A 27,120-nucleotide genomic window follows, 5' to 3' on the forward strand; every position below is an offset into this window, starting at 1 on the left:
CCATTTATTGCTTCCATTTTAGACATTTAAGTCATGTTATAAATAAGATAAAGTTGTACCTGGTCAAACAAACCCATAGCTAGTACAGGCAGCGAAGCATAGACGATGTTGAAGAGGGTAATAAACCACTGGTCATAAACAGTCTGAAAAGAAAATGCAGTTGATAAAATGAACAAGTGTCATTTTAAAAACTTTTCATTAATATTATCTGGCACAACAGAACACACAACAGGACGCTTTACATCTGCTCCCCAGGATAACAGGATAACTGAATTTTGAAAATAGGTAAAATAATGAATATCTAAGAGTTTAGTGATTTGCTTTCTATGCAAGGGGTTATCCAATAGTATTTCATACCATACTTAATTATGAAAAAGGGGATAGATGGCAAATCCACAATGTTTAATAAGCTGCTTGGTTAATGCATTTTTCATCTACACCAGAAAAAGATGTGAGTTTATACCCAATCTAGAAATGGCAAAGGGAGGATTACTGAATAGTAGTATCAAAATCCCAGACAATCTCATATATTTTATGGCATTTGTAGCACACTTGGCTGCTTAACAGAGTTGAGGCATGTGGTATGGGGATGGGATTTGGCCATCCCACATTCAAGTCAACTTCTCTTGTGACCCTTGAGTACATCTTAGCTCATCAAGCAGGAAGGATGTCTGGTTCCAACCAAGGAAAAATGGCCAAGTCTGAATTAAAGGTGAAAGTTTGAAGATCATCTACAAGGATCAATTTGGATTTATGCCTGATCCTTCCTAGCAACATGAAAACACAAGTTCCCATTGCTAAGTTTATACAAACAATAACTTGCAAATCCATTCAGTGATGAAGGCCTTTTTCTAAGCACCCCTTGTTTTAAAGTTTCATTTTATTTATACCGCTTTTTAGTTTCCTTTACGTGAAAGTTATAAAGCTATTTTTATTATAAAAAGTCTGTCTTGCAGAAAACACATTATAGAATAAATAAGAGATGCCCTGCTCCATCTGTTCTTTATTTGTGCAATTAGCAGAAATATACTGGAGAAATGCAGAAGGAATTGAATATACTTGAATATACAGAGATTCTTTCTGCAATTTTAGCCCGCCACTATATCTGCTAAGAGCTTTGGATGACTATTTCACAGGTAATCAAAACCTTTGAGGTTATCAAAAGCTTTGAAACTACTGTAACAGTCACATGCCATTTTCATATTTCAACTGTGACTTGTTTATATTGTTTGGCATAATACGGGGGGGGGGGTTTATATTCATGAACAGGGTAATTGTTTCCATATTCTTTTAAAAAAGCTTTCCCTTAAATCCCTGTAGTGTTGACAATGGCATATTGTCATCAGATAGTCTCATTTATCAAGCAAACAATGCCAGTAGTGGCAACTGGTTTAATTCATAACTTTCCTAAATAAGGCCCCAAGAAATGTTCTGGCACAAGCACTTAAAAATGCGTTGTCTTCACTGACATCCAAGAGTCCACATATGAGTACACAAAAGTGTAGAAGGTTGCAAGAGCACAACACAGAAGCAGTTGCCTTAAATTATGCAACCTGTGTGCGGGGGCGGCTCCAGGTCCCAGCACGCCAAGCGTGTGCTTGGAGGCCCTCTGCCGGTCGCCGGGAAGGCGGCAGGCAGGCAGCCTTTGGCAGCATGCCTGTGGAGGGTCCGAGCCGTGGGACCAGCGGACCCTCCGCAGGCACACCTGCAGAAGGTCCACCGGAACCACGGGACCGGTGACCAGCAGAGTGCCCCCCGCGGCATGCCGCCGTGCTTGGGGCGGCAAAATGTCTAGAGCAGCCCCTGCCTGTGTGGGCACTGGAACCCCACATGTGGAGCCTGATCGAACTCCCACTGAGGTCTATGACAGACTGTCTATTGACTTCAATGGTAGCTTGATCAGGCCTCAAAAGTACACACGCATCTCATGAACCAGGAACCATCCCTGATTCCCTGTCGAAAGTCTTGTCAGACTCTAGTGCCAACGGGCCGTGGCAGAGATTAAGCTGTCTAATCTACATATCTATTTTAGGTACTTATATGGCCTTCATTACCATGATATCTAAGCACTTCCGTTTTTCCTGTACTTCTCTTTAAAATATCCCTGTGAGATAGTGTTATATCTTTTCTCTTTACATAACATTAATACTATGAGGAAACTAAACAGACATGGCTGGGTTCCAACTAACCATATTCTCTGATACACAATGATCTAAGACCTGGCTACATATATAAACTGCTACTCTGTGGGGTTCTGGTAGCTTCTGCAATAGAGACTGCAAAGCCCACTAGAGGGCTCTCAGACTATTTAAAGGGATACTACCCACTCCCCATTCAGTAGGAATTTACTATTATCCCCTTTCTAGAGATGGAGAACTGAGATCTTGCTCTGGGCTTGGGCAATTGTTCTCTGGCTCTCCTTCTAGCTTCAAGTTCACGTACTGGGGTTACTGGAGGCAACAAGGATTCAAATGTATGTGAGAGGAGAAGAAAGTTTATCACAACTTCAGTTGCAGGCAGGAGGTAGTGCTGGGGATGTGTGTGTTGTGGGAATGTAGCTGTAGGAGGACCTAGTCACAAGCGTGAGATATACTGGATAGGGTTCTGCATGTTCCTTCATGAGGTGCTCAATCAGGCTATTGGGTTTCCATTAAAAACAACTAAATATTGAGGTCCTAAACTTGAGACAGCCCTAAAAAATGTGTTCAGAGGAAACTTTCCAATGAAGTGTTTTTTATAATGATTCACAAACAAAACTGGACTTTGAATGGAAACCCGTGTTTAAAGAAGATAAGAAATGTTGACATTAAAGAATTAAAATGTTTTCCATAACTCCTGCCCTTCTAACCGATTAAAGGGTAGAAGGGGGATAACATACTGACTTATAGCACTGAAATATAAAATGAAGCATTTCTAATGGTTAGATGAAGAGCTCTGATTTTTTTTTTAAATGATTTGTAATTATGGACAGTGAAGGAGTACAGCTGAAGTAACACTTAGGCCAAGGCCTTGCTGGCATAAGTATGGTTTTTCTAATTCTTCTTTTACATAGAATTGCTAATCTATTTAAAATGATGATACTGCTGACAAGACAATGCTGTGCTGGAAGTTTTGAGGTGAAAACACACAAATCTGTAACACCAAGTAGCCTTTTTTTACTGGGAGACTAGGGCAAGGTGACACAAAAAAATACCATGACACCGAAACTGCAAAATGAGCAGAAAAAATGCAGAAGTTGGTTAACTGAAGCTTGAACGTGTATAATGTGTGGGTAACCTAAAACTCAAAGGGTTGATGTGTTAAGAGCCAATTTGATAAAGATTACTTAGTCTGTAATGCATAAATGTATACTGGACCTAAGTGAACAAAGGCCTACATTGGAGAAACACCGGACCAGAAACGGAAGGACTGGACTGAAGGACTAGACCAACAGATCAGGGGAGATGACAACCATCAGGAAGCATTGGAGGATTTCCCAGTGCCCTGAAATTTGGTAACTCAGGCCCTTTACCAATTACATTTGTAACCGTCTGTTATAAATGTATGTTCAGACACTATAAGTCCCAATAACTCTGTCTGAAACTGCATAAATAAAGGCAGAAATTGATTAAGTCTAAATTGGATGCACTTGGTGACTCAGATTTCCAACCTTTACTCCCAACAAAATCTAGAACTTTCTCTGTTGCTGTTATGTACATATCTCAACATTTGAGGCCTAGTTCAGTCACACCAGAATATCTAAGAGCTGACATAGACTATTGTATAAAGCTCAACTGCCTGGAATTTGGGCTGGATAACATCCCATGAGAATGCCTGATCCCACAGGATTGTTGTTTCTTTCTGGTTATAGCTGAGCCAGAACATAGTATTTCCTCATTTATACTTCTGTTTTCAGACAAAACCAAGGTCTGCAGAAGCACACAGAGTTTGAGGGTGAAGGTAAGAGCCATTTGTTTTATCTGATCCAGTTTGCCCGTCCCTCTTGCACACAGAGGTAGTTGGAACTTTCTGACAATTTTTTTTTCTCAGAAAATACCAATTCATCAAAATTGAAACTTTGTCAGGAAGATTTCTCAGGTCCTGGATGGAATATCTACTTGCGAGAGTAAGAGACACTCACACCCAGAGTTGGGATACTCACTTGGGATGTGGGAAATCCAGGTTCCATTTCTCACTGCAAATCAGTCAGAGCACAGACTTGAACCTGAATCTTCCACATCCCAGATGCATGCTGTCATCTGGGAGCTATTGGATATTCTCTTTCTCCCCCTCCCTCTCTTCTAATTTCTGAAAGCTTTATTTTTGTTATGATACAGAATGAAACCAAATGTCAAAACATTGACATTTTTTACAAAAAGGAATTCTTGTTTCCCAAAGAGCATTAACTGCATCCTTTCCCATAATAAATAGCTTTGGGAATAGGGGAAATACACAATTTCACACTGAATAGGTCTTGCATGAGAGTCTCCAGGGACTGTTTGCAAACTCATAAACGGGAACCAAATCACTCACACTTTAAATTAGATTGAAAGTAAAATACAATGAGTTACAATCCACCAGCAAAATGACACCACCATCCACAGCTGTCACAAAGTCTGCATCACAAATCATGGAGTCACCTAAAAGAACATCTCACAGACCCAGATGCCAGAGGAACATATTCCAGAAATTCACATCTGTGACATGCAGTCCACCTGCCAGTTACCTTGGCTGGGGAATGGACAGACTGGCACATTTATGCTACACAAGGAGTGTTCAAAAATTGTTACTGTAATTGGTTAATCTATTGTATCATTGAACTATAGGTCAACATATTGTAGTTTGAGTGCCTACAATTACATTCCTATATCTACAGGTAGGCACCAAGGTATATGTGTCCTGGTTTTCAGAGGTGCTGAGCAAGTCAGTGGGATTTGTGGGTGCTTAGCATCTGTGAAAATCAGCTACATACAGTCAGGTGCTTAAGCTTAAATTCCTACGTCCACTTTGTAAAATTTCAGCCATAGTTCTTAACAGTATAATGAAAGTCCTCTTCTCCTATATTCTCAATTGAATAGCTACTGTAATGAGATGTAGAAAATTAGGAAATAGTTTAGATTTGTAATTTAAAGCACAGCAATCTAATTTATCTGGGTATTCATAAGATGTCCATCACTGCAGTGTCCAGGATCATTACTACTGTACAAAAGTACCCCCATCCCTCATGTTTGTTTTTCTACACGGGATTGGATTTGTCTTCAGGAGAAATATTTCTGAGCCATTCTGCAACTTTCCACTACTGAGGGAAAGCAAGTGGAATGAGAGCAGTCATTGTGCCTTCAAGATAGCATGCTCTATAACCTGTCCCCAAAAATTGCACCTTGGGGACAGTCAGAGTTCCTGGTCAACATAGTGTAGCGGGGCAGTTGCCTTGCTCCTGAAAATAGGCTAGGCTGATTGGGGAAGCAGCCACAGCTGGGGCCACGCCCCTATCAGGTAGGGTGACCAGACAGCAAGTGTGAAAAATTGGGACCGGGGGGGGGGGTAATAGGAGCCTATATAAGAAAGAGACCCAAAAATCGGGACTGTCCCTATAAAATCAGGACATCTGGTCACCCTACTATCAGGCCACAGCTGGCCCTATAAAAGGTCTGTGAGGCAGGAGCTGAGTCAGTCTCTCTCTTGCTCTGGAGAGAGAAGGACCTGGCTAACTGGGAGCTCAGGGTACAGGGAATGGAGCAGGGCTGGGGAAAGGCAAAGGGGAGCTGGGGAGCTCCAGCCTGGTAAATCTCCAGGCTGTGGGCCTTGATAAAAGGCCAAAACAGGTACTGGGGTTGCAGAGGATGCAGCCCGGGGTTAGGCAGAGGCAGCTGGTCCGACCACCCCCCCCTGCCAATGATGAGTGGCCTTTTACAGACTGCAGTTTGCCCCCGTGAGTGGGGGCTAGATGATGACTGGCAGTAGCCACTGAGGCAAGGTGGGGATAGAAGGTTGGGAGTTCCCCTGAGAGACAAGAGCCAGACTGTGGGTTACTGCTGGGGGCAGAACCCAGAGGAAAAGGGGCACCAGGGTCCAGGAGGGACACAGGGACCTTAAGCCAGGTGAGACACCGACCTGCAGAGGGTGCTCCGGGCTGGACAAGAGCTAATTCTCAGGATAACCAGCAGGAGACACCGTGCCAGTGAGTCTCTCTTTGCTACATGTGGCTGTTGTGGCAAGTCACAGAGAGGACATCTCTGAGGTAGTTAATCTTTAACCCACTAAGGATTTTAAAAATTAGGACCAGGACTTTGAAATGCATGGAGATCCAATGTAGAATGTGGAACGCCACTGTAATGTGATTTTGACAAACTGTCTTACCAAGAAGGCAGCCCAGTGCATGCTCAGCTTCTTCCAAGAGTCTGTATGGTCCAGAAATAGGACCCTGTATTGGGAGTCAGGAGACCTGGGTCTAATCACAGATCTGCCACTGACCTGTTTGGTGACATCAGTCAAGTCAGTTTACTTCTCTCTGCCTCTGTTTCCCCTCCCAATCCTTATCTATCTTGCCTCTTTAGAATGTAAGCCCTTCAGGGCAGGAATGGCCTCTTACTGTGTGTTGATACATTGCCTAACAATGTGGGATCTAAAACATCCTCTGGTCTAGTGTGTACTGGGACGTCTGAGGTCAAAGGCCAAGAGCTGACAACCACCTGAATGTCGGACAGAAGTGCAAGTCTTAGAGTTTTTCTGAAGAAAAAATAAAAGATTGAAACAGTTTCCAGTATACTGGCAATTAAGTTGATGGCCCCTAGTCATATAGCTATGTTTGCCATCAGATTACTTAATTTCCTTTCCTTGTATCATTTTACACTTGAATTTTATCCTATAGATTTCCATTTTTTCATAGGTCATGCAAGAGAATCCCTCCACAAGTTCTTCCTTAAGATCCACATTCAAGCAAAGCCCTCTCATTTTCAACGTTATGTATTTTTGGTGCATTCCACAAAGTACAGTGGGTTGAGAGAATATGCAGAGTTAATAAGTTTATTATTCAAAACATAGTCATGGAAATTTGTCCCCTATTTTGAATCAATCAGAACGGCTAGAAAACCTTAAGCCTTTACACCAGATTATGTAAAAACAAAATTAAGATGTATAGTTTATACTGCTGAGAAAATTCTTTCTTGCATCTATTAAGTTTATAAAGATGAGCCAAAATGTCAAAGTATTCATGAAAAGACTATTGATGTTCTAGTGTTCAATAAAAGCGTTCCAACACTATGTATCTCTATAAATCATACTAAATTTTATGTTTAATTCCTGTAATTATGAAATGTCTCTCCTTCCCCAGAAATACAAACGTTGTTTCCCAAAGCTCAGACATTTAAAATATTTCTACCATTATTCATGGTTTTACACAATTCCTGACCCTCTCTTTTCTGAAATCATGACAGCAGACCTTAGGAATAGTTCACTTTCCCAGGTTGCCACTGCATGCATCTACAGATAATGGCACTGCTGCTGCAGCACATGTCTCTCCCTGGCCCCAGTATTGAGTTTCAAGAGCCAGTACTGTTCCTGAGTACACCCGTTTCCTGATATCACCCACTTCCCCAATGCCACTCTCTTTGCCTGCTAGAAGGCTTGCCCAGCTCAATAACCAAACGGTTACTCACTAATTTCTCAATTGACCCACCAGTGAACCAACAGAGGAGGTCTCACTGCCCATCTGAATAATCACCCAATAAGCCAAAGGTCACAAAATGATCTGTTGACACAAACACTGTTTCTGTGAGGCATAGCTGTCTGCTATGGAGAGCTACCTAGTAAAGGCTTTTGGAGATGCTAGGGGGAAGTACAGTGTGTCAAGAGGAACGGGAGTGTAAGGACTGATGGATTTGAGCAGGAGGGTATGCACTTCTTCACGGGATGGCAGTGGAGGAAGAGTATTAACCCATGGAATGTCGCATGTATCTCCAACTGAGGTGAAAGATTTTCAGAGAGCCTCTTGCTATACTTCCAGCAACATCTCACTATAATGCGGTACCTCCAAAATACAGATTCACAGTGTAGCCCCAGTTATTACCCTTTACTCTTTCCCAACAGAGAGAGACCCAGATCAAAATCCCCAGGATGTTAAGTAAATTGTCGTATATACAAACAAGCATTCAATAAATATGTGACTATGCATTCAAATTCAAACGAGTAAAGGGTTTGGTTTTTTTCTTATTCAGAACTGAACATTGACTAGTACAGATGACATTTTTCATCTGGAGGATACTGTGTATATGTAGTGCCTCCCTACCTCTGGACAAGGGAGTCTGGGAAAGGGCTGGTTCTTCCTGATGACAGAAAGGAAGCTGGAGAAACTTAAAGGGGCCTCACTTGTCTAATTCACTATTGCTATCTAACAAATCTGAAATGATCAGCCAGGACACATCAGATTCAGGGCCCACTGGACTGAAGATCCATGTCCCCCACTTCAACTTGAAGGTGAGAAACAATCACCTCTCCTAATTGCCCAAGAATATAATTAAAATAAACAAATAAATACAGGGACTCTGCTCCTGGTCTCCTTCACTGACAGCAGCTGGTTGGTGTTTATTGAAGGCCTGGGGCTTTCAGTAACTTCTGCAAGTCAAATGTAAGGAAATCGGAAAAGCAGGATTTGCTGAAGGACACAAGGAATTCCCCATGTCCCAAGCAGCTTGCAAGACACCTTTATTTTACCTTACACTTTGGCTAGACCTTAGTCAGGATCAGTTGGCTTGGCATGAAGCCTACTTATGTGACCTGCAGAATTTATAGATTTAAGCACTCCTGACAACGACACAATCAAGCCTCAGGATTCAGCCCTAAAGAAACTATTTACTGGATTAGGACATATGGTTCTCTTTTTTCCTTTAAGCATAAAGCAGCCTGGCCTAACAAATGAAATCATGAAATGTCTATAAACAATTTGGAGGAAATGAAGGAAATCATTAAGTATAATAATTTCAATCAGATTAATTTTTTAAAAAGAAAATAAAGACTAATATGATTTTAATTAACTTCCAAATGATTTTCACTCAAACATTTGGATTGTTCAGTTCAATTTTCTGACTTCTAATGAACCAATAATTAAAAGAACACCCCTTTTCACAGCTGGGTACATTAAACATTCACAACATTGTTCTGTTGGTTTATCAGCTTAACTCCCAAAAACTCACCTGAGCTGAGAAGCCACAGAAGAAGCCAAACCAGAAATGCACCAGAGTGAAGGAAAAGTTTTTGTAGAAGAAATAACACAAGAACTTGCACATTCTGAAATAGGACCACCTGCCATGAACAAACAGGAGCCGCTTAAGGTATCTGAACTGGGCAAAGGAGTAATCGCTGGCCAAGACTGCTTGCATTCCTTCTTCACCACTGATGCCAATGCCTATGTGTGCACCTGTAAGTAAAAAAGAAGCAGAAATGTGTCTCTACTAAGTATTTGAAAAAGATGCATTCATTTGCTAAACTATCACAGCAAGCATTTTGTTTAGTGAGACAGAAGTAGATGTCAGTTTTAAGGTGATCCCTGCCTTACCATCTAATAACAGTATCCTGGGCTACTGAAACCATGAGGTAGAAAGCAGAGAAGTTATCAGATCAACTGGGAACACCCACTAAGTTAACATTATCATTACTATTATACTGAATCATGCACTCTTGCCTCTCACCCTCAGCATCTTGGGAAGCATTAGCCACCTCTTTAACATAAAATAATTTTTGTTATGATTATTTTTAAAGCTCCCATAACTGTCTCTTCCTCTTTCAACCCCTCTTCCTTCCTTCTCTCTGGAAGAAAAAATGTTTATTTTGCCTATTCTTTGCCAAAATAGGTGAATTGGAGGAGGGCCCTGTTGTTATTGAAGCTAACGTGGTAAACTTTTTAAATAAATAAAATTTAGTTTTTAAAAACCCAACTCAAGATTGAGATTTGGCAGTAGTCCAGTAACTGTTCACCACCCCTATACCCAGACTGGCCTCAAACCATTCAATTTCAGTCTAATGGGCCATATTTTTTCTGAATATAAGGTGGGGCCCAACCCCACCATTCATCTGCTTGAAGAAATGCCATTGGAATGTAGGGTTCTATACAGTGGTAGGATTGAGTGACAGTCAGCAAGCAGATGAGATATTGTAAGCAACCAACACAGTACATTACTAGCAACGTAAGGCATCTTACTATTTTATTTTAAGGGCTGCCCATCAATGAATTACAAAGACAATATATTTACTGTACAACCTGCTTGCACAGTAGCATATTTTAATATACAAAACATCTTCCAAGTAACTGATACTACAGTAAAAGAATTTACATTAGTTACTAATGCTGTACTTGTGAACTGTATTCTGCTATGCAAATATTGTAAAATACAAGATATTTCTTCATGGCTGTACTGCACCCTCCACTTAATCAGCACACAATTCAGTTGGGATACTTGCCAGGATAGCCAAGTTACACTACCAAGGAATTCTACTTAATTGGGATGCCAACATATGAGTAGTCAGGGCCAGCTCTAGGTTTTTTGCTGCCCCAAGCAAAAAAAATGTTTGGCTGCCCCCGACCTCAGCCCTGGGCTCCCCCCTGCACTCCCCTGCCACCCCAGCCCTGGGCTCCCCCACGCAACCTGCACCCTCCTGCTGTCCCAGCCCTGGGTCTCTGGTAACTCACTACTAGGGTGGGTCATTCAGCAGGAATTTTGGATGTGCACAGAACACAGACAGCATTGGTTCCCATATGGTTACAGAACTGCAGTAAAGTGGAACAATTTTCTTGTGTGATTGGAGGATATCTGGATGCATATTATAAGACTGTCCTCCATAAATGAGGAAAGTTGAGGTGCCTTTATTATTCTTTTATTCCACTCTTTGTTTCTATGGGGAATTTGCCAATGCAATATCACTGTCTTCCTTTTAAACAAACAAAAAGGGCAATGGCTGTTGAAAATAGCAATTCCAGTCCTAAAAACCACTGGGAAGCATTTCTTGCTTCTTCATTTCTTATCCTATTTTTTCTACAACAAATTACAGTGGATCAGTATATCTGATTTGGGAGAAATGAAGTAACAGCTGCCCAAATTGAGCTTGAGCACTCCTGAATTTTGAGGGTGTTCAAATCTGGAAGGCAGGTGCCAGATTCCCTTTCTGAATATTAGCTAAATCTGGAAAGGAAAAGTCAATTTCTGCTTCCATGGCTCAGAAGTGGAAATCCTCCTACGTGCCTGGTACTGTATCTAAAGCTGCTGAAGTCCCCGAGCAGAGCCTCCTCTCCCTTACTTTTCATTTTAAATTCTAGTGGGATACACGTACCTCCCTTGCTAGGCTTCAGATAGAGAGGGGCACTGTTCATTTAGTCCACCCAATTCCTCCTTTGTGGGCAGCAAGATGAGGTCACACCAGTATCCCTAATGCAGTCTGGGGAAGTCTTCTGAAGGGAACATCTGGGGCAAAGCCTTCTACTCCTTGGGCACACTTATTCCCATTCACAGTGCCACCACTTTCGACTCGCAGCATGGCTCAGCTACCTAACGCCCTCCCCTCCCTTTCCTGTTGATAGCTGCCAAGGGATTGCTGGGAAATGTAGTTCTTTCCCTGCTCCAGGGCTGCTCTATAGGCAGGGAGCTAGGCAATGAACTAAGGGTCCCGTGGGTTCTCGGCTCCCATGCTGGATCCTCAGCTGATCCATGGCTCCACTTCTGTAGGGTTGTGAGAGGGAAGGAAGTGAGTTTAAAAAAAAAAAAGGATGGTCAAAATGACGCCTCCTGGAAATGTGCCACCCCAAGCACCTGCTTGTTTTGTTGGTGCCTAGAGCTGGCCCTGTGAGCAGTGGTACTCAAATAGGGATACTATGTCTTTGTAATGTTCAGAGGCTGATGGTGCTTTGACACCTTTCAAAAATCCTTGGCCTCTGCCAGTGCTTGTTTGTGAGGGGAGAAGGATAGCTCAGTGGTTTGAGCATTGGCCTGCTAAACCCAAGATTGTAAGTTCAATCCTTGAGAGGGCCATCTGGGGCAAAAATCAGTACTTGGTCCTGCTGCTAGTGAAGGCAGGGGGCTGGACTCAACGACCTTTCAAGGTCCCTTCCAGTTCTAGGAGATAGGTATATCTCCAATTATTTTTATAATAAAGCAGAAGTGTTTTAACAATCTCTCTTTAGGTTCTTTGATACACTGATGAAAATTAACCCCTTTAAGGATGGAAAAAGTATAGGACTGCTAGGATGCTGGAAGGTCCTGAATTTGGTAGTTCAATTTTAGCTTAATCTGAGTAAAAATAACTTCTTGTTCTGTGTGGTGTTGTTTCTTTTGTAAGTGACAGACTATAACATATTTATTTCTTCAGAGAACCAGCAAGTTAAATGTGAGCAAAACAAAGCAATCTGAGAACTATTTCAGATACAAGCAAAAAGTGCACCACCTCATTAGTCAGAAATTCTCCTTAATCAGAATGAAAGGTGAGCCACTTGGGTATCCCAATTAAGGTGGATTCAGCAGTATGTTATTTATCAAATGCTTATAAGAAGAAGTTGATAATGGCGTTGAGTTGAGGACGTTTATGCTCGGGGAGGTCCTCCACGAGCTCTTGCATTTCACTACAGTTAGAGTAGTCGTAATTTGGCAACTCTGGGCAGAAGGGTGGCTGATGAGTAAACTTTCCACCCAAAGAGGTCCTGTCTCTTGTGTTCTTTATCCTGCAGTGAGGAGTGGAAATGAGACTGTTTACTGCACTGATTAGCAGCCTCTACTAACAGAAAGCAGGCTTGAGGGTGTGAAAACAAAAATTCCATGCCTTTGGCTGGAACAAAGTATTTTCTGTCAGCTCTTTTGTTAGTGGGTGGTGTCAATGCTGGTGTTTGCCATATTACCTCCACAGGATCCATTATAGCCTCATCCATGGGGAGGGCAATCTTGGTCGATGATGCCGGTTGTAGGATTATGTTGCTTCTCCTGCACCTCACGTAAGGCAATTTCTTGGCTGTTTGCTACTCTTTTGAAGAGTACTTGGAACTGTCATCTGGTGCCATTGGGGTAGACAGCGTCACCGCTTCGTCTGGTTGTGGAAGATGAGTGTGGGGCAGGTGGTGAATCATCCAGGTCTGTCTGTGATAGTATCTCTTCCTCTTCTATCTCTGTCTTGGGGTCAGAGGTTTCTCTGTGTGGTAATGATAGGCGTATTCTGGAACATCTTGTTGCTGGGGAAGGGGGACCAGAATACGGATTCTGGTATGTGGGCCAAGTGGTTGTCCTGCATGCCTGCTTCCTCGCCACTATGTATGGAGAGTGCAGGAGATGAAGGATGTACCATGCTATGTAGCTTGGGGAGTGTTCAGTGACGAGCAGAGGTGACTGTCAGGGCCGACTCCAGCATTTTTGCCGCCCCAAGTGGTGAAGCGGAAAAAAAAAAAAGCCGATCGGTGGCACTTCGGCGGCAGCTCGATCGCGCTGCTTTATTCTTCTGCAGCAATTCAGCGGCGGGTCCTTCGCCCACCTCTCCCTCTTCGGCAGCAGTTCGGTGGCAGCTCAAAGAGGAGGAGAAGGAGTGAGGGACCCACAGCCAAATTGCCGCCGAAGACCCAGATGTGCCACCCCCCCTTTCCATTGGCCGCCCCAAGCACCTGCTTGGTTCGTTGGTGCCTGGAGCTGGCCCTGGTGATTGCGATGCTGAAGAAACTGCTATATCCTCAGTATGCAGGAGTTGCACTGGTCCCACCTTGGGGTTGCGGTCGACCGTTGGGAGTGCTGACTGGTGCTGGGTTTAGCTTATTAGCTGGCATCAAGTCTTGGGTCAGTGCCAGTGGTGGCAACATTGATTGCAGCACTGCTGCCTGTGCCACGCTCTGCACCAGGGTAGTCAGTGCCATGGAGGAGACTTGATGTCTCAACTCTGGTGCTGCACGCTGGGGCTCAGCAGGGGTCCGCTGAGGGACAGAGTCGGAGGAGTCCGGTGCCTCACAAGTGCTCACTCTGGATGAGTGGAGCACTGATGGTAAAGACCTCGCTGGGGAAGCTCTCTTTTTCTGAGACACCCTTGCTGGAGAAGTCAAGGCTCACTTCCTGAGTTTTGGAAGTTGGAGCCTTATCAGAGCTCAGGGATCTTGGTTTATGAGACTCCCCAGAGGACGTCTCTTGTGGAGGTTGGAGGGATTTCTCCAGCAGAAACATTTTCAAGAAGAGACCCCTGTCACTTCTTGCCCTTGTTGTTCAGTTGGTGCAGTTTAAGCATTTCTGGGAGATATGAATCCTGTGGCACCTTATAGACTAACAGACGTTTTGGAGCATGAGCTTTCGTGGGTGAATGCCCACTTCCTCAGATGCATGAGGAAGGAAGTGGGTATTCACCCACGAAAGCTCATGCTCCAAAACGTCTGTTAGTCTATAAGGTGCCACAGGATTCTTTGCTGCTTTTACAGATCCAGACTTGGGAGATATGAGTTTCTCCCAGACAGTGAATGCAGGATGTGTGTCTGTCAGAGACTGGGATTGGTTCACGGCAGGAGTCACACTTTTAAAATCCTGTTGAGCCTGGCATGATGGCAGTTAAGCCTCTCCTGCCTCTGGAGAGATAAGGGTGGGAGTTAATTGTAATGGTAAACTGTAGAAACTGTTCCGAAAGGGAGAGTTAAGCAGAGAAAAAGTCTTCTTTCTTCTTTTTTTTTTTTTGAAGAAAAACCTCTAAGAGGAACTATCGAAATTATGTAACTATGTATAGACTAAGACTAACTAAACAATGTAACTAAGCATAGACTAATAAGAAGTTCCTATGTAACTTTTTTTTTTCTTTCAGAAAGTATCAAAGAAAGCACCGCCGTGGAGCTCCGTCTACATCCGAGGATGGTTGAGAAGGAACTGAGGGGACAGTCAGGGGTGCTGCGCCACAGGAGGTGCCAACAACTGCCTGAGATGACTCCTGTGCGCGCCCTTCCCCCGACTGAGTACTGCTGTGAGAAATCTCCGATCTCTGGCACAGGGACGCACCGACACATAGAGTGGAGCACCCACAGGGACACCACTCGAAGAAGAAATATGAATTCATTGATAGGCAAACAGCACGTTATTGACATTTCTATTTATGCTTTTAACTGAATATTATGACACAATTTCCTCTTACTTTTGATCATGCTAATATCATTGGCTCCATCTCCAATGGCCAAGGTGACTGCCTTCCTGTGCTTCTTAACCAGCTCTACCACTTGTGCTTTTTGACAGGGGGTCACTCGGCAACAAATCACAGTTTGACACATGCAGGCAACTTCCACAAATTCATTCTCTAGATCAGCCTCAAGTGCATGAGCCTGCAATACAAAGTATTCCCTATCAGAGTGCTGGTTCCGTAACTATAATCAACAGACGATGTGATGGGTAGGAAATGAGAATTATTTGCATATAATAAATAAAATAATTTCACAAGTTTTTTTAAACAGCTGAAGCCTTTAGTGGAAGATACGACACATCTCCAGTAAATACAATAAATCAGTCTCATCAGTGTATGCATATAATCCTAACACACAACGCGAGCGAAGCGACATTTTGTTGTAATATACTTGATTTAATTACATGTTCAATACAATATTAACAAAGAGGGAAGAAATAACCTAAAATTGGATAATTACAGTTATTTCAGTCCAGCACTTGACTTTCCAGCTAACTTTATGAGAATTTAAAATGGCCTAATCTAGTGAATCATCAGCTCTGCTGCAAGCGTTTAGTTGCAGATACTCAATGTATCTTTGTAGTTCAGCACCCACGGAGCCTCTTCATAATTCAGACACAGTAAAATGCTGGCAACTATCATTAAATAAAGTCTGACCAAACTCTGTGGTCTGCCTCTCTCCTTTGGATTGACATATAGCTAGTCCAACTGTATGTGGCATGTGAGCAGGGTCACTGGAAAAATGCATAAAATGTTCCCATTTTGACACATATTGTGCGGTTTCATTTACTGTGTGACAATTTTTTCATCAAACTGTAGGAGGGAGAGAAAACCTTTTGAAAGCCCCAGGCAAGAAAAGGACAGGGATCTCTTCAAAATCATGGGAGAGGAAAAACTTCAGGTCACTGGTTTAGATATTATGAAGACTGGGGGCAGGTGGGTGTGGGGGGGGATGCCCCAAGGAATAGGGAAAAGATAGTGCTTTTCTAGATCTTTGAAAAGGCTCAGGGGAAAGGACTGAGGCATGAGCTGGTTGCCTTTTAGATATCTCCAAACAACAAGGGTAACTAGAAATTTTATCTTCTTTCCCAATTCTAATTTTAAACTCTGCCAAAACCAGAAAATAGCCATTGCTCTTCCCATTCCTTTGACTCTCTGATGAGGCTTTCAATTAGGGTGCCACTTAATCCCAGTGATGGTGCTTGCTGGACATTTTCACAACCGAGCTAGTGTCTTATTAGCTAGCAGCTAATTTCTCAAAAGTGAAGCCTGCGCTTTTAACTCTCTTAAGTTAGAGAGTCAGAAGATCATTTTGAACTTGTTCAACATTTTGAACCTGAACTACATTAAAGTAATGTAAGTTTATTCTATTATGACAAGAACCAGATTTCCTAATCAAAGCAAATTGTTTTGGCATCCCTGTAAGATGCTGATATTTAGAAAACCCACTGGAGGTATCTTTGGTGCAGTAATTATTTTAAGGTCAGGTTGTGCTCTCAAACAACAAACATCAGGAAAAAATAACAGCATTACATCTGCCTAATTGCATTCACTTAATTAATTGGCATTGATTTGTGATATTCCCCTCACACAAGTCCTTAAACAATAATAGCAGTGGTCTATGTCTAGTTAAGAAGGGATAAGATAATGTGAACTAGTTCTTACTATGAGGCCTTCTCCACTGTGGCAGTTATTAAAAAAAGCTGTATAGACTTACTCATTTGATTTTTCTTCCATACACATCCAAAAGTTAAGACGTAATTTTTAATTGTTTCTTGCAATTATGTCAGCCTTTGTTTTTAGCTTTCTTATGAAACAGTTTTAGAGTTTGGAGAGAAATCCCTCACTAGAAAACAAAACAGACATTATTTGGGATGGGAAGGAAAGGACAAAACCTGAAAAAACTGACTTACCAGACTATGTCCATTTATGACTAATGCATAATCACCAGTGACAGTTTCTTCCAAGACTGAGCCCTGCTTTGATTCTTGCATTTTTTCACAAAATACATGACCATTGGAAAGGTCTTTGCTTTGTCCAAACAAATGTTCTTTCGCTTTCCTTAAAAGAAAAAAGGAATATGTTATTATTAATTTTAATCAGACAATGATTTAGAGCTAATTTCAGTTCTGCTGTAATTAATACTAGATAAGAGCAACTTTCAGTAGGCAAGAAGGATATTTCTTTTACGTGATGAAGATACTGCAGTGCAGTGGTTCTCAAACTAGAGCCGCCGCTTGTTCAGGGAAAGCCTCTGGAGGGCCAGGCCGGTTTACCTGCCGCGTCCACAGGTTTGGCCGATCACAGCTCCCAGAGGCCACAGTTCGCTGCTCCAGGCCAATGGGGGCTGTGGGAAGTGGCGGTCAGTACATCCCTTGGACCATGCCGCTTCCTGCAGCTCCCATTGGCTTGGAGCAGCGAACTGCAGCCACTGGGAGCTGCGATCAGCCAAACCTGCGGACGCAGCAGGTAAACAAACCTGCCCGCCTGTCAGGGGCTTTCCCTGAACAAGCGGCGGCCCTAGTCTGAGAACCACTGCTGTAGCGTGTTTAAAATCTAAGGAAGTAGGTGGTGTAGGTATGAAGGTAAGACAATATTCCTGAGTGTTTTTAAATAACTTAGACATGCATCCGACGAAATGGGTATTCACCCACGAAAGCTCATGCTCCAATACATCTGTTAGTTTATAAGATGCCAAAGGACTCTTTGCTGCTTTTAAATAACTTAGAACTTAAATAGCAATCTTGATCTGAGTTTGACCGGAGTGATTTATCACTAATTTGGTATAAAGATTTTAAGTGGTGCCGCAGATAGCGATCGTGGCTCTTTTTTTGCTGCCTGGGGCAGCAAAAACCCTGGAACCGGCCCTGCCTCAGATCTGACTGGATTTGACACCAGCTGATCTCTTCAGGAGTTTGTGGCCACTGGTATTCAGGGACAAAACAGCCTTCTTAAATACTGCTTATTTTAAGAGAAGGAAGAAAACATTGAGAGAAAAAGGATTTTAAAACAACAAACAGTTGATACATGTGTCTGTCTTCCCTAAAGCCTTATCATCCAGTGAAAGTTGCCTAGATGGGCCTAACGTTTGCATCTGACTAAGTGGGTATTCACCCATGAAAGCTCATGCTCCAATACCTCTGTTAGTCTATAAAGTGCCACAGGACTCTTTGCTGCTTATTTAGCTTTGAATATTTTTCAATTTTATTTTATTTTTAATATTCACTTGTCTTTTAAATTTAGAAAAATAATACACAGTTGCTCTACAAGAATCTGGTCTGAACAGACCCTTAAACTTTTAAGAAGTTCCGATCATATCACAATGTTTACTATGACACATGACACCTATGTTCATTTTTTGAAAAAAATTTCAATTATTGGTTCAGTGAATAAGTTGTTTTCTAAACAAGGGGCAGCTTCTGTATAAAATACCAAAATAAATATGCTGCTCACCAGAGTCCAGGATTTCTTATTTATTTACGTCTGCAGTAAAAGATAGCATACTTTTACTTAAAATACCCATATCTAGTCTGTATTTGCAGGATATCATGGTGCTATATGCCTAATTCCAGAACAACATGTCTACTATGCAATGGAGACCAGGAGTACCACAGCAGTGATGCAGTTGGTCTCCTGGGAAAGAGTGTTGTCTCTGTTCTTTGAAGGCCACCTATGTGGTTGATCTGGAAATGGCACAGAAACAACCAGTGCATTCCACCCCAAAATCACAATAAGGGTAAAGTCAAGATGCTTTACATGGGAAATAAAAGATGACACCAGAAAGAAACAATAGATAATTAAGCATGTTGTGAGAGAAGAGGAACTGGTACTAAAGAAGCCACTAATAAAAAGTCTGAGGGGGGAAGAAAAACTTGCATACTGCCACAAACTTGAATTCAGAAAATATACATATTAAATAATGTATTTTGTTACCCATTTTCTGTCTTACTGAAGATGTGTCTTACTAACTTTGATCTAAGCATCATCTTCTATTGGATCCCACACTGAAATCAAACCACAGTGTTTACAAAATCACCATATATAGCCATGGAAATGACTGCAATATCATAAATTCAGTATGAAAAACTTCAGTGGAGGGAGAAATTTTAAAACTCTTAAGTTCCTTTGGCTTGGGAGAATCAGACAGTTTGTTTCAGAACATCAAATCAGGAAATACCCACTATCTACACTAAGAGTTAAAAGTTGGAGGCAACGGCCACTTGTTCTATTAGAAAGTTTATATAGATAATTCTCTCCATTCTCTAAACATATATTTTAGCTTCAGTGACACAATATACTGTGCATGCAGACTTTCTAGATGTCTTTCCCAGAAACAAATATGAGTATTTGTGGGTTTCCTGTTTAATTAAGTCCTTTCCCAGTCTGTACTACTGACTCAATTTCTGCTTTCCTTCATCAGTAGCCTATTCCCAAAGGGGTAAAATGCAAGCCAGGATTTACTTGTATTCAGTGATGCCCTCAGTCAGACATGTGGTGGAATTCATATCGGTTCACATATCCAAGGGCAGCATTGCCTTTTGCCAACTAAAGCTTTTCTTCTACACCATTTGATAACTGGAATCACATATGGATATATAGTTATTTACATTGCACAATGCAACTACATCACCCAACTCTTTGACAATCTTTTGACTATGCAAACCATGGTACACATTTGTACCTCATTTCTGCCTATCTTCCATGTTTCCAAGATTTTTTTTAAAAGGAAGAATCATTTACTCTGTTTCACCATGTCCATATTTGGTTCCCACACTGCTTTCTTGCTTGAACCCTGGCCTAATGCTCTATGAGTGATTTTCACCCCCGACCCCTGCGCCAAGCTCGACAATTCATACCCAAATTAATTCCTACATAAATAGTTTATGAAAAAATAGAACCCATGTTAATATAACTCATTTTCATTGAATAAAGGCCATATATAAAGTATAATGCTTAACCAAAATACACAAATCACAAAAGGCTAAAAAAAAAAGTGTTTGTTTACTTAAACAGTTGTATTATGTAGTTTCCCATTATTCAGATTGAAGATATATTAGTTATAGGAATAGGCTGGGACTGAAATGCCCAAACCACTTGGCTGGTGCTAAAATACCAAGGGATAATTAGGTAAACTGATGCCTTGTTTGTCTGATACCCAAAATAGGCAAGAATTTTATGTCCATGGTAATTACAGAAAAAATTAGAAATTGCTATGTTTGGCTCTAGTGCAAGTAGAAAAAAAATACATAGAAATGCAAAAGAGATACAAATAGGACTGAGAAGGAACAAAACTCTAAACTTCACTGAGGAAAAGTAGAAGGGAGAGAAAGGCATGGCCTACAGATCTTTAAACACATCTATTCAGTACGCTGTCTGGAAAAGGTGGAAGGATGCTGCTGCCTGTAATGCATTTTCCATATTCTAGTGAAATTATAATAAAACACTGTAGAAAGTTTGATACCATGGCATGCTTCCAGTGCTACTGACCAATACTTAAATACATGTGCAACTTGTTTCTGTATTAAAAAAAAGAAAAAAGAAAAGGAAAGGCTCTCCTCCTGCAGAAGAGTAAGAACTGAAAGGGTCAGGATGGTATTATGTTGGCATACTGTCTGTGTATTTCCCAACTGTGCTGTGAGTGGTAATAATTTATTCTATTCCAAGGAAGGAAATTTACATAAATTTCCAACAATAAAAATCATAATGCCAGCTATGTGTATCATTCAGAAGTCCCAGCTACCACACTGAGAGAGGAGATAAACGTGTGTGGGTTAGGCTAAAAGGGGTAAAAAACACAGGTGATGTCGTGCTGGGAGTCTACTACAGGCCACCTAATCAGGTGGAAGAGGTGGATGAGGCTTTTTTCAAACAACTAACAAAATCATCCAAAGCCCAAGATTTGGTGGTGACGGGGGACTTCAACTATCCAGACATATGTTGGGAAAATAACACCGCGGGGCACAGACTATCCAATAAGTTCCTGGACTGCATTGCAGACAACTTTTTATTTCAGAAAGTTGAAAAAGCTACTAGGGGGGAAGCTGTTCTAGACTTGATTTTAACAAATAGGGAGGAACTTGTTGAGAATTTGAAAGCAGAAGGAAGCTTGGGTGAAAGTGATCATGAAATCATAGAATTTGCAATTCTAAGGAAGGGTAGAAGGGAGTACAGCAGAATAGAGACAATGGATTTCAGGAAGGCGGGTTTTGGTAAGCTCAGAGAGCTGATAGGTAAGGTCCCATGGGAATTAAGACTGAGGGGAAAAACAACTGAGGAAAGTTGGCAGCTTTTCAAAGGGACACTATTAAGGGCCCAAAAGCAAGTTATTCCGATGGTTAGGAAAGATAGAAAATGTGGCAAAAGACCACCTTGGCTTACCCTTGAGATCTTGCGTGACCTACAAAATAAAAAGGCGTCATATAAAAAATGGAAACTAGGTCAGATCACGAAGGATGAATATAGGCAAATAACACAGGAATGCAGAGGCAAGATTAGAAAAGCAAAGGCACAAAATGAACTCAAACTAGCTATGGGAATAAAGGGAAACAAGGAGACTTTTTATCAATACATTAGAAGCAAGAGGAAGACTGAGGACAGGGTAGGCCCACTGCTCAATGAGGAGGGGGAAACAGTAACGGGAGACTTGGAAATGGCAGAGATGCTTAATGACTTCTTTGTTTCAGTCTTCACTGAGAAGTCTGAAGGAATGTCTAGTATAGTGAATGCTTACGGGAAGAGGGTAGGTTTAGAAGAGAAAATAAGGAAAGAGCAAGTAAAAAATCACTTAGAAAAGTTAGATGCCTGCAAGTCACCAGGGCCTGATGAAATGCATCCTAGAATACTCAAGGAGTTAATAGAAGAGGTATCTGAGCCTCTAGCTATTATCTTTGGGAAATCATAGGAGACGGGGGAGATTCCAGAAGACTGGAAGGGGGCAAATATAGTGCCCATCTATAAAAAGGGAAATAAAAACAACCCAGGAAACTACGGACCAGTTAGTTTAACTTCTGTGCCAGGGAAGATAATGGAGCAGGTAGTCAAAGAAATCATCTGCAAACACTTGGAAGGTGGTAAGGTGATAGGGAATAGCCAGCATGGATTTGTAAAGAACAAATCGTGTCAAACTAATCTGATAGCGTTCTTTGATAGGATAACGAGCCTTGTGGATAAGGGAGAAGCGGTGGATGTGATATACCTAGACTTTAGTAAGGCATTTGATACAGTCTCGCATGATATTCTTATAGATAAACTAGGAAAGTACAATTTAGATGGGGCTACTATAAGGTGGGTGCATAACTGGCTGGATAACCGTACTCAGAGAGTAGTTGTTAATGGCTCCCAATCCTGCTGGAAAGGTATAACAAGTGGGGTTCCGCAGGGGTCTGTTTTGGGACCGGTTCTGTTCAATATCTTCATCAACGATTTAGATGTTGGCATAGAAAGTACGCTTATTAAGTTTGCGGACGATACCAAACTGGGAGGGATTGCAACTGCTTTGGAGGACAGGGTCAAAATTCAAAATGATCTGGACAAATTGGAGAAATGGTCTGAGGTAAACAGGATGAAGTTCAATAAAGATAAATGCAAAGTGCTCCACCTAGGAAGGAACAATCAGTTTCACACATACAGAATGGGAAGAGACTGTCTAGGAAGGAGTATGGCAGAAAGAGATCTAGGGGTCATAGTAGACCACAAGCTTAATATGAGTCAACAGTGTGATACTGTTGCAAAAAAAGGAAACATGATTCTGGGATGCATTAACAGGTGTGTTGTAAACAAGACATGAGAAGTCATTCTTCCGCTTTACTCTGCGCTGGTTAGGCCTCAACTGGAGTATTGTGTCCAGTTCTGGGCACCCCATTTCAAGAAAGATGTGGAGAAATTGGAGAGGGTCCAGAGAAGAGCAACAAGAATGATTAAAGGTCTTGAGAACATGACCTATGAAGGAAGGCTGAAGGAATTGGGTTTGTTTAGTTTGGAAAAGAGAAGACTGAGAGGGGACATGATAGCAGTTTTCAGGTATCTAAAAGGGTGTCATCAGGAGGAGGGAGAAAACTTGTTCACCTTAGCCTCCAATGATAGAACAAGAAGCAATGGGCTTAAACTGCAGCAAGGGAGATTTAGGTTGGACATTAGGAAAAAGTTCCTAACTGTCAGGGTAGTTAAACACTGGAATAGATTGCCTAGGGAAGTTGTGGAATCTCCATCTCTGGAGATATTTAAGAGTAGGTTAGATAAATGTCTATTAGGGATGGTCTAGACAGTATTTGGTCCTGCCATGAGGGCAGGGGACTGGACTCGATGACCTCTCGAGGTCCCTTCCAGTCCTAGAGTCTATGAGTCTATGAGTCTATGAGTGAGAGAGAAAGAAACAGAGGTTGAGATCTATGCCCATGTCAGCACTATTTCTAATAGTAATTATTCTCCAAATTAGAAACTGCTGACATTTCTTCTGCCAGATGAAGTGATAATGGCGTTTGTTCTAACCTCTCCACACTTAAGCATAAAGTGACATGGAAGGCAGCAGTGGGAGTGAGACATGACCAGGAGCGGTGCCAGGGTTTCTGACGCCCTAGGTGGATGGCCATTTCGCCTCCCCCCGTGGCTCTGGTGGACCTACCACAGTCATGCTGGCGGACAGTCCGCTGCTGGAAAGGCTCTGGTGGAGCTGCCGCAGTCATGCCGGCAGGCGGTCCGCTGGCCTATTGGCTCCGGTGGACCTGTTGCAGGCATGACTGCGGTAGGTCCACCGGAGCCTTTAGACCAGCACACCGTCCACCGAAATGACTGCGGCAGCTCCACCGGAGCCTTTCCAGCAGCGGACCATCTGCCGGCATGACAGCAGTAGGTCCACTGGACCTGCATGCCGCCCCCTCAGCAAAACAGCACCTCCCCAAAATTCTGGCGCCCTAGGCCATTGTATAGGTCACCTAAATGGTAGCGCCGGCCCTGGTCACGACTACAGAACTCATGACTATGCATATGCAATGATCCTATCACCCATGCAGAGTGGGAGCCAACCAGTATTCTAGTTTGCAGTCTGGAGCAGTGGCCTCAAGTCGCTGGTTTGTTGCCTTCAGACAAGCAAGATGACACACTTTTATGCCAGCTGACAGAACTTTAACAGATGGAATCTTAAGGAAAGGTTTGTAGTATGATAGGGAGAGAGAGTCTAATTGGAGTAACAACAAGGAGTCCGGTGGCACCTTAAAGACTAACGGATTCATTTGGGATAAATCCGTTAGTCTTTAAGGTGCCACCGGACTCCTTATTCTTTTTGTGGATACAGACTAACACGGCTACCTCCTGACAACTGGAGTATTTTGTGTGCAAGGAAGAAAATAAGATAATATATTTTAAATGTTTTTTTACCTGAGTTCTTCACGCACTTCCATTACCGTGTGACCAGTCACTATGAAAATCTCATTCATGGTGTCAGTGAGCATATGGCAGGAATAACCAATGTTCATGGCAGTTTCTGAGAGACAATAATGTCAGTTTTGCTTAGGATGGTTGTAGTTAAAATCATTACTTATTTACTTTGTAATGTCAACAGAGCATATTGAAAGTACAGTACTATCATAATGAGAGTAATTCTCTAACATAATTACTGGGTTTGATATAAATGTATTACTAAAAATGAACCTTCCTCTGAGCTATATTTTATGGTTATTATTTATAGTGAAGTAGTACTCAGAGTCCAACTGAGATCAAAGCCCTATTGTTCTGGACACTGTTCAAACACATACCAAAAAAGCGAAGGAGTTTCTAAATAGACCAGCCAGACAAAGTGGGAAGGGAAATTGAGGCACAAAAAAACCCAACACTTGCCCAAGGTCAAATGGATGATCAGTGGAAAAAAGCAGGGATTAGAACCCAAGTATCCTAACTCCTAATACAGTGCCCTATCTGCTATATCACACTGCCTTCTATATGAGGAGTAACCCATAGACAGTCACCCTTGTGCACTAGGAAAAAAAGGAGAGATTAAACCCTTATAGGGTCATCATTAGAAAAAAACTGTAAATGCTATTTAACTATATTTTTGTAGAGTTGTTTTTGAGATTCAAATGCTCAAGTACGCATGTGCCATTTGAGAGCTTTTTTCTCTCCACTGTGCACCTGTGGCGAGTGCCATATCCAAAGAATTTAGGACCCAAAATCATGCTGTGATATTAACTGAAAATATTATGCATACTGTGCTGCTGAACCTCAATCCACAAATACCAAAACAATTGGTAGAACCTTTTAGATGGTTTTACAAGACACTATTTGTATTCATTGTTCCATACATGACCCCCATCCAGGATCCTGCCCACTGCCCAAACAAATACTAAGGTCATGTGGAGAGAATCCTGCCTCCAAAGCCATCAGCTATAGTATACCTTGCTGGCGATGCTCTCCTCTGCCAGGGTGTAGGGTGTTCACCACAAGATTCAACAGTCACACCTCTGCTGTCCTCCTCGCATGCTCATGCACAACTCAATGTTACCCTCATTGCTCTGCCTTAATGTGCATCAAACCCCTCAGAGCTGCGCTTTATTAATAATTTATAAATGTTAAATAATAATAATGTTCATGGAAATGTGCTCCCTGCACTCCATGCAAGGGAACTGTAGAAATCTCACTGCATTTAGGGTTTTCTATCACCCCACCCTACCCACTTACTCCCAAAATTACACAGTATTAATGAATTACCTTGCTTGTCTCCTGTTAGAACCCAGATCTTAATGTTAGCTAGTGATAAACTGTCAATTGTTTCTGTAACTCCTTCTTGTAACTTGTCTTCTACAGCAGTAGCACCTAGTAACTTTGTAAGGAAGCAGAACATTTAAGTGACTTTTTACAAACACTGCAAATTCACTTAGTTAAACTAAGAGATCTGGGAAATATAAACAGGATAAACTACATAGTTTTAAACATCTACACATAGATAATATCAAGTCGAGTCAAACATTAATACAATATACTACCCTTGATCTACATTCACAGCTTCCACTGAGAGCAATGCAAATTTCCCCAAGTCTCAAAGGCAGTCTACAGTCTAATTTGCATCAAGAACTACATAACACATAATTTCATGGCAATCTTGGCTGGGGATCCCCTGGTTTTGGGGGTGCCTCAAGCCCTTTTCTTGTCCAACAGGATGGCAGCAGCAGATCTAGAATCATTATTTTCTAGGTTGTAGTTTCTGTGTCAGCTCTTTTAATATGACTGTATCTCCATATCAGTCTCAGCCAAAGGCATCCTTATGGGGAAAAAACAAGGATGAAACTGAAGGCATGGGTATATGTCACAATGGGACATAATGTGAATTGTAGTTTACGTGTTGCCTCTTTAACATAATCTGCAGAGACCAGAAGTTGAAATATCAATATTCAGTCAAGGCAACAAAGAGTGCAGAATTTCAAAGGAATTGGGAAAACTCAGCTGGGGGTTCAGAAGCAGGGCCAAATATGGCCCTCAGATACATATAGTCAACTCACATTGACTACAATGGGAGTTGTAAGTGCACATCCAAGAGTAGGTTTTGGCCTTTACAGAGAGAGGAATTGGAAAGAGCAGGCATGGGAGAGGAAGAGCTATCTGAGTGGTCAGAGGAAGGGAATCACCATCACTTATAGAGTAAAGGCAAGAGTAAGTTTTAAAAAATTCTATTTTAATTGTATATATTACATACTGAAAGTCGGCTTTCTGATTACAAAGCAGCATGGATGGTCTTTTCTGAAATGGAACTTGCATGTGACTTGATGAGAGTTTTAGGGGAAAGAAAATGGCTGCTTTCTTAAATTAAAAAAAAAATCAGGTTAATTTGTATTTAAAACGAGTCAGTTAATCATGGGGAAGAATTCCCTCAATGGTTGCCTTGAATATCTTAAAGCCAAACCACAACTGGCCTAGACATTCATTAGCATCCTTCTAAACAAAGAGGGGCATTGACTGAATGTGAACATATATAAAGACTATAGCAGTCTTGCT

General features: G+C 41.8%; 1 protein-coding gene across 1 annotated transcript in view; it reads right to left on the bottom strand.

The window, feature by feature from the left end:
• The window catches only part of ATP8B4 (ATPase phospholipid transporting 8B4 (putative)), a 156,769-nt gene that overhangs the window by 10,047 nt on the left and 119,602 nt on the right, over positions 1-27,120 (bottom strand). The window contains exons 19-24 of the mRNA XM_050966621.1: positions 25,840-25,951; positions 24,514-24,619; positions 17,055-17,202; positions 15,100-15,283; positions 9,171-9,394; positions 60-143 (exon numbers count right to left, since the gene is read on the bottom strand). Coding sequence (XP_050822578.1) covers positions 60-143; positions 9,171-9,394; positions 15,100-15,283; positions 17,055-17,202; positions 24,514-24,619; positions 25,840-25,951 — 858 coding nt within the window. The remainder of the gene's footprint in view (positions 1-59; positions 144-9,170; positions 9,395-15,099; positions 15,284-17,054; positions 17,203-24,513; positions 24,620-25,839; positions 25,952-27,120) is intronic.

This window comes from Gopherus flavomarginatus, chromosome 9, assembly GCF_025201925.1.
Source record: "Gopherus flavomarginatus isolate rGopFla2 chromosome 9, rGopFla2.mat.asm, whole genome shotgun sequence".
In the NCBI taxonomy this organism is placed as follows: Eukaryota; Metazoa; Chordata; order Testudines; family Testudinidae; genus Gopherus; species Gopherus flavomarginatus.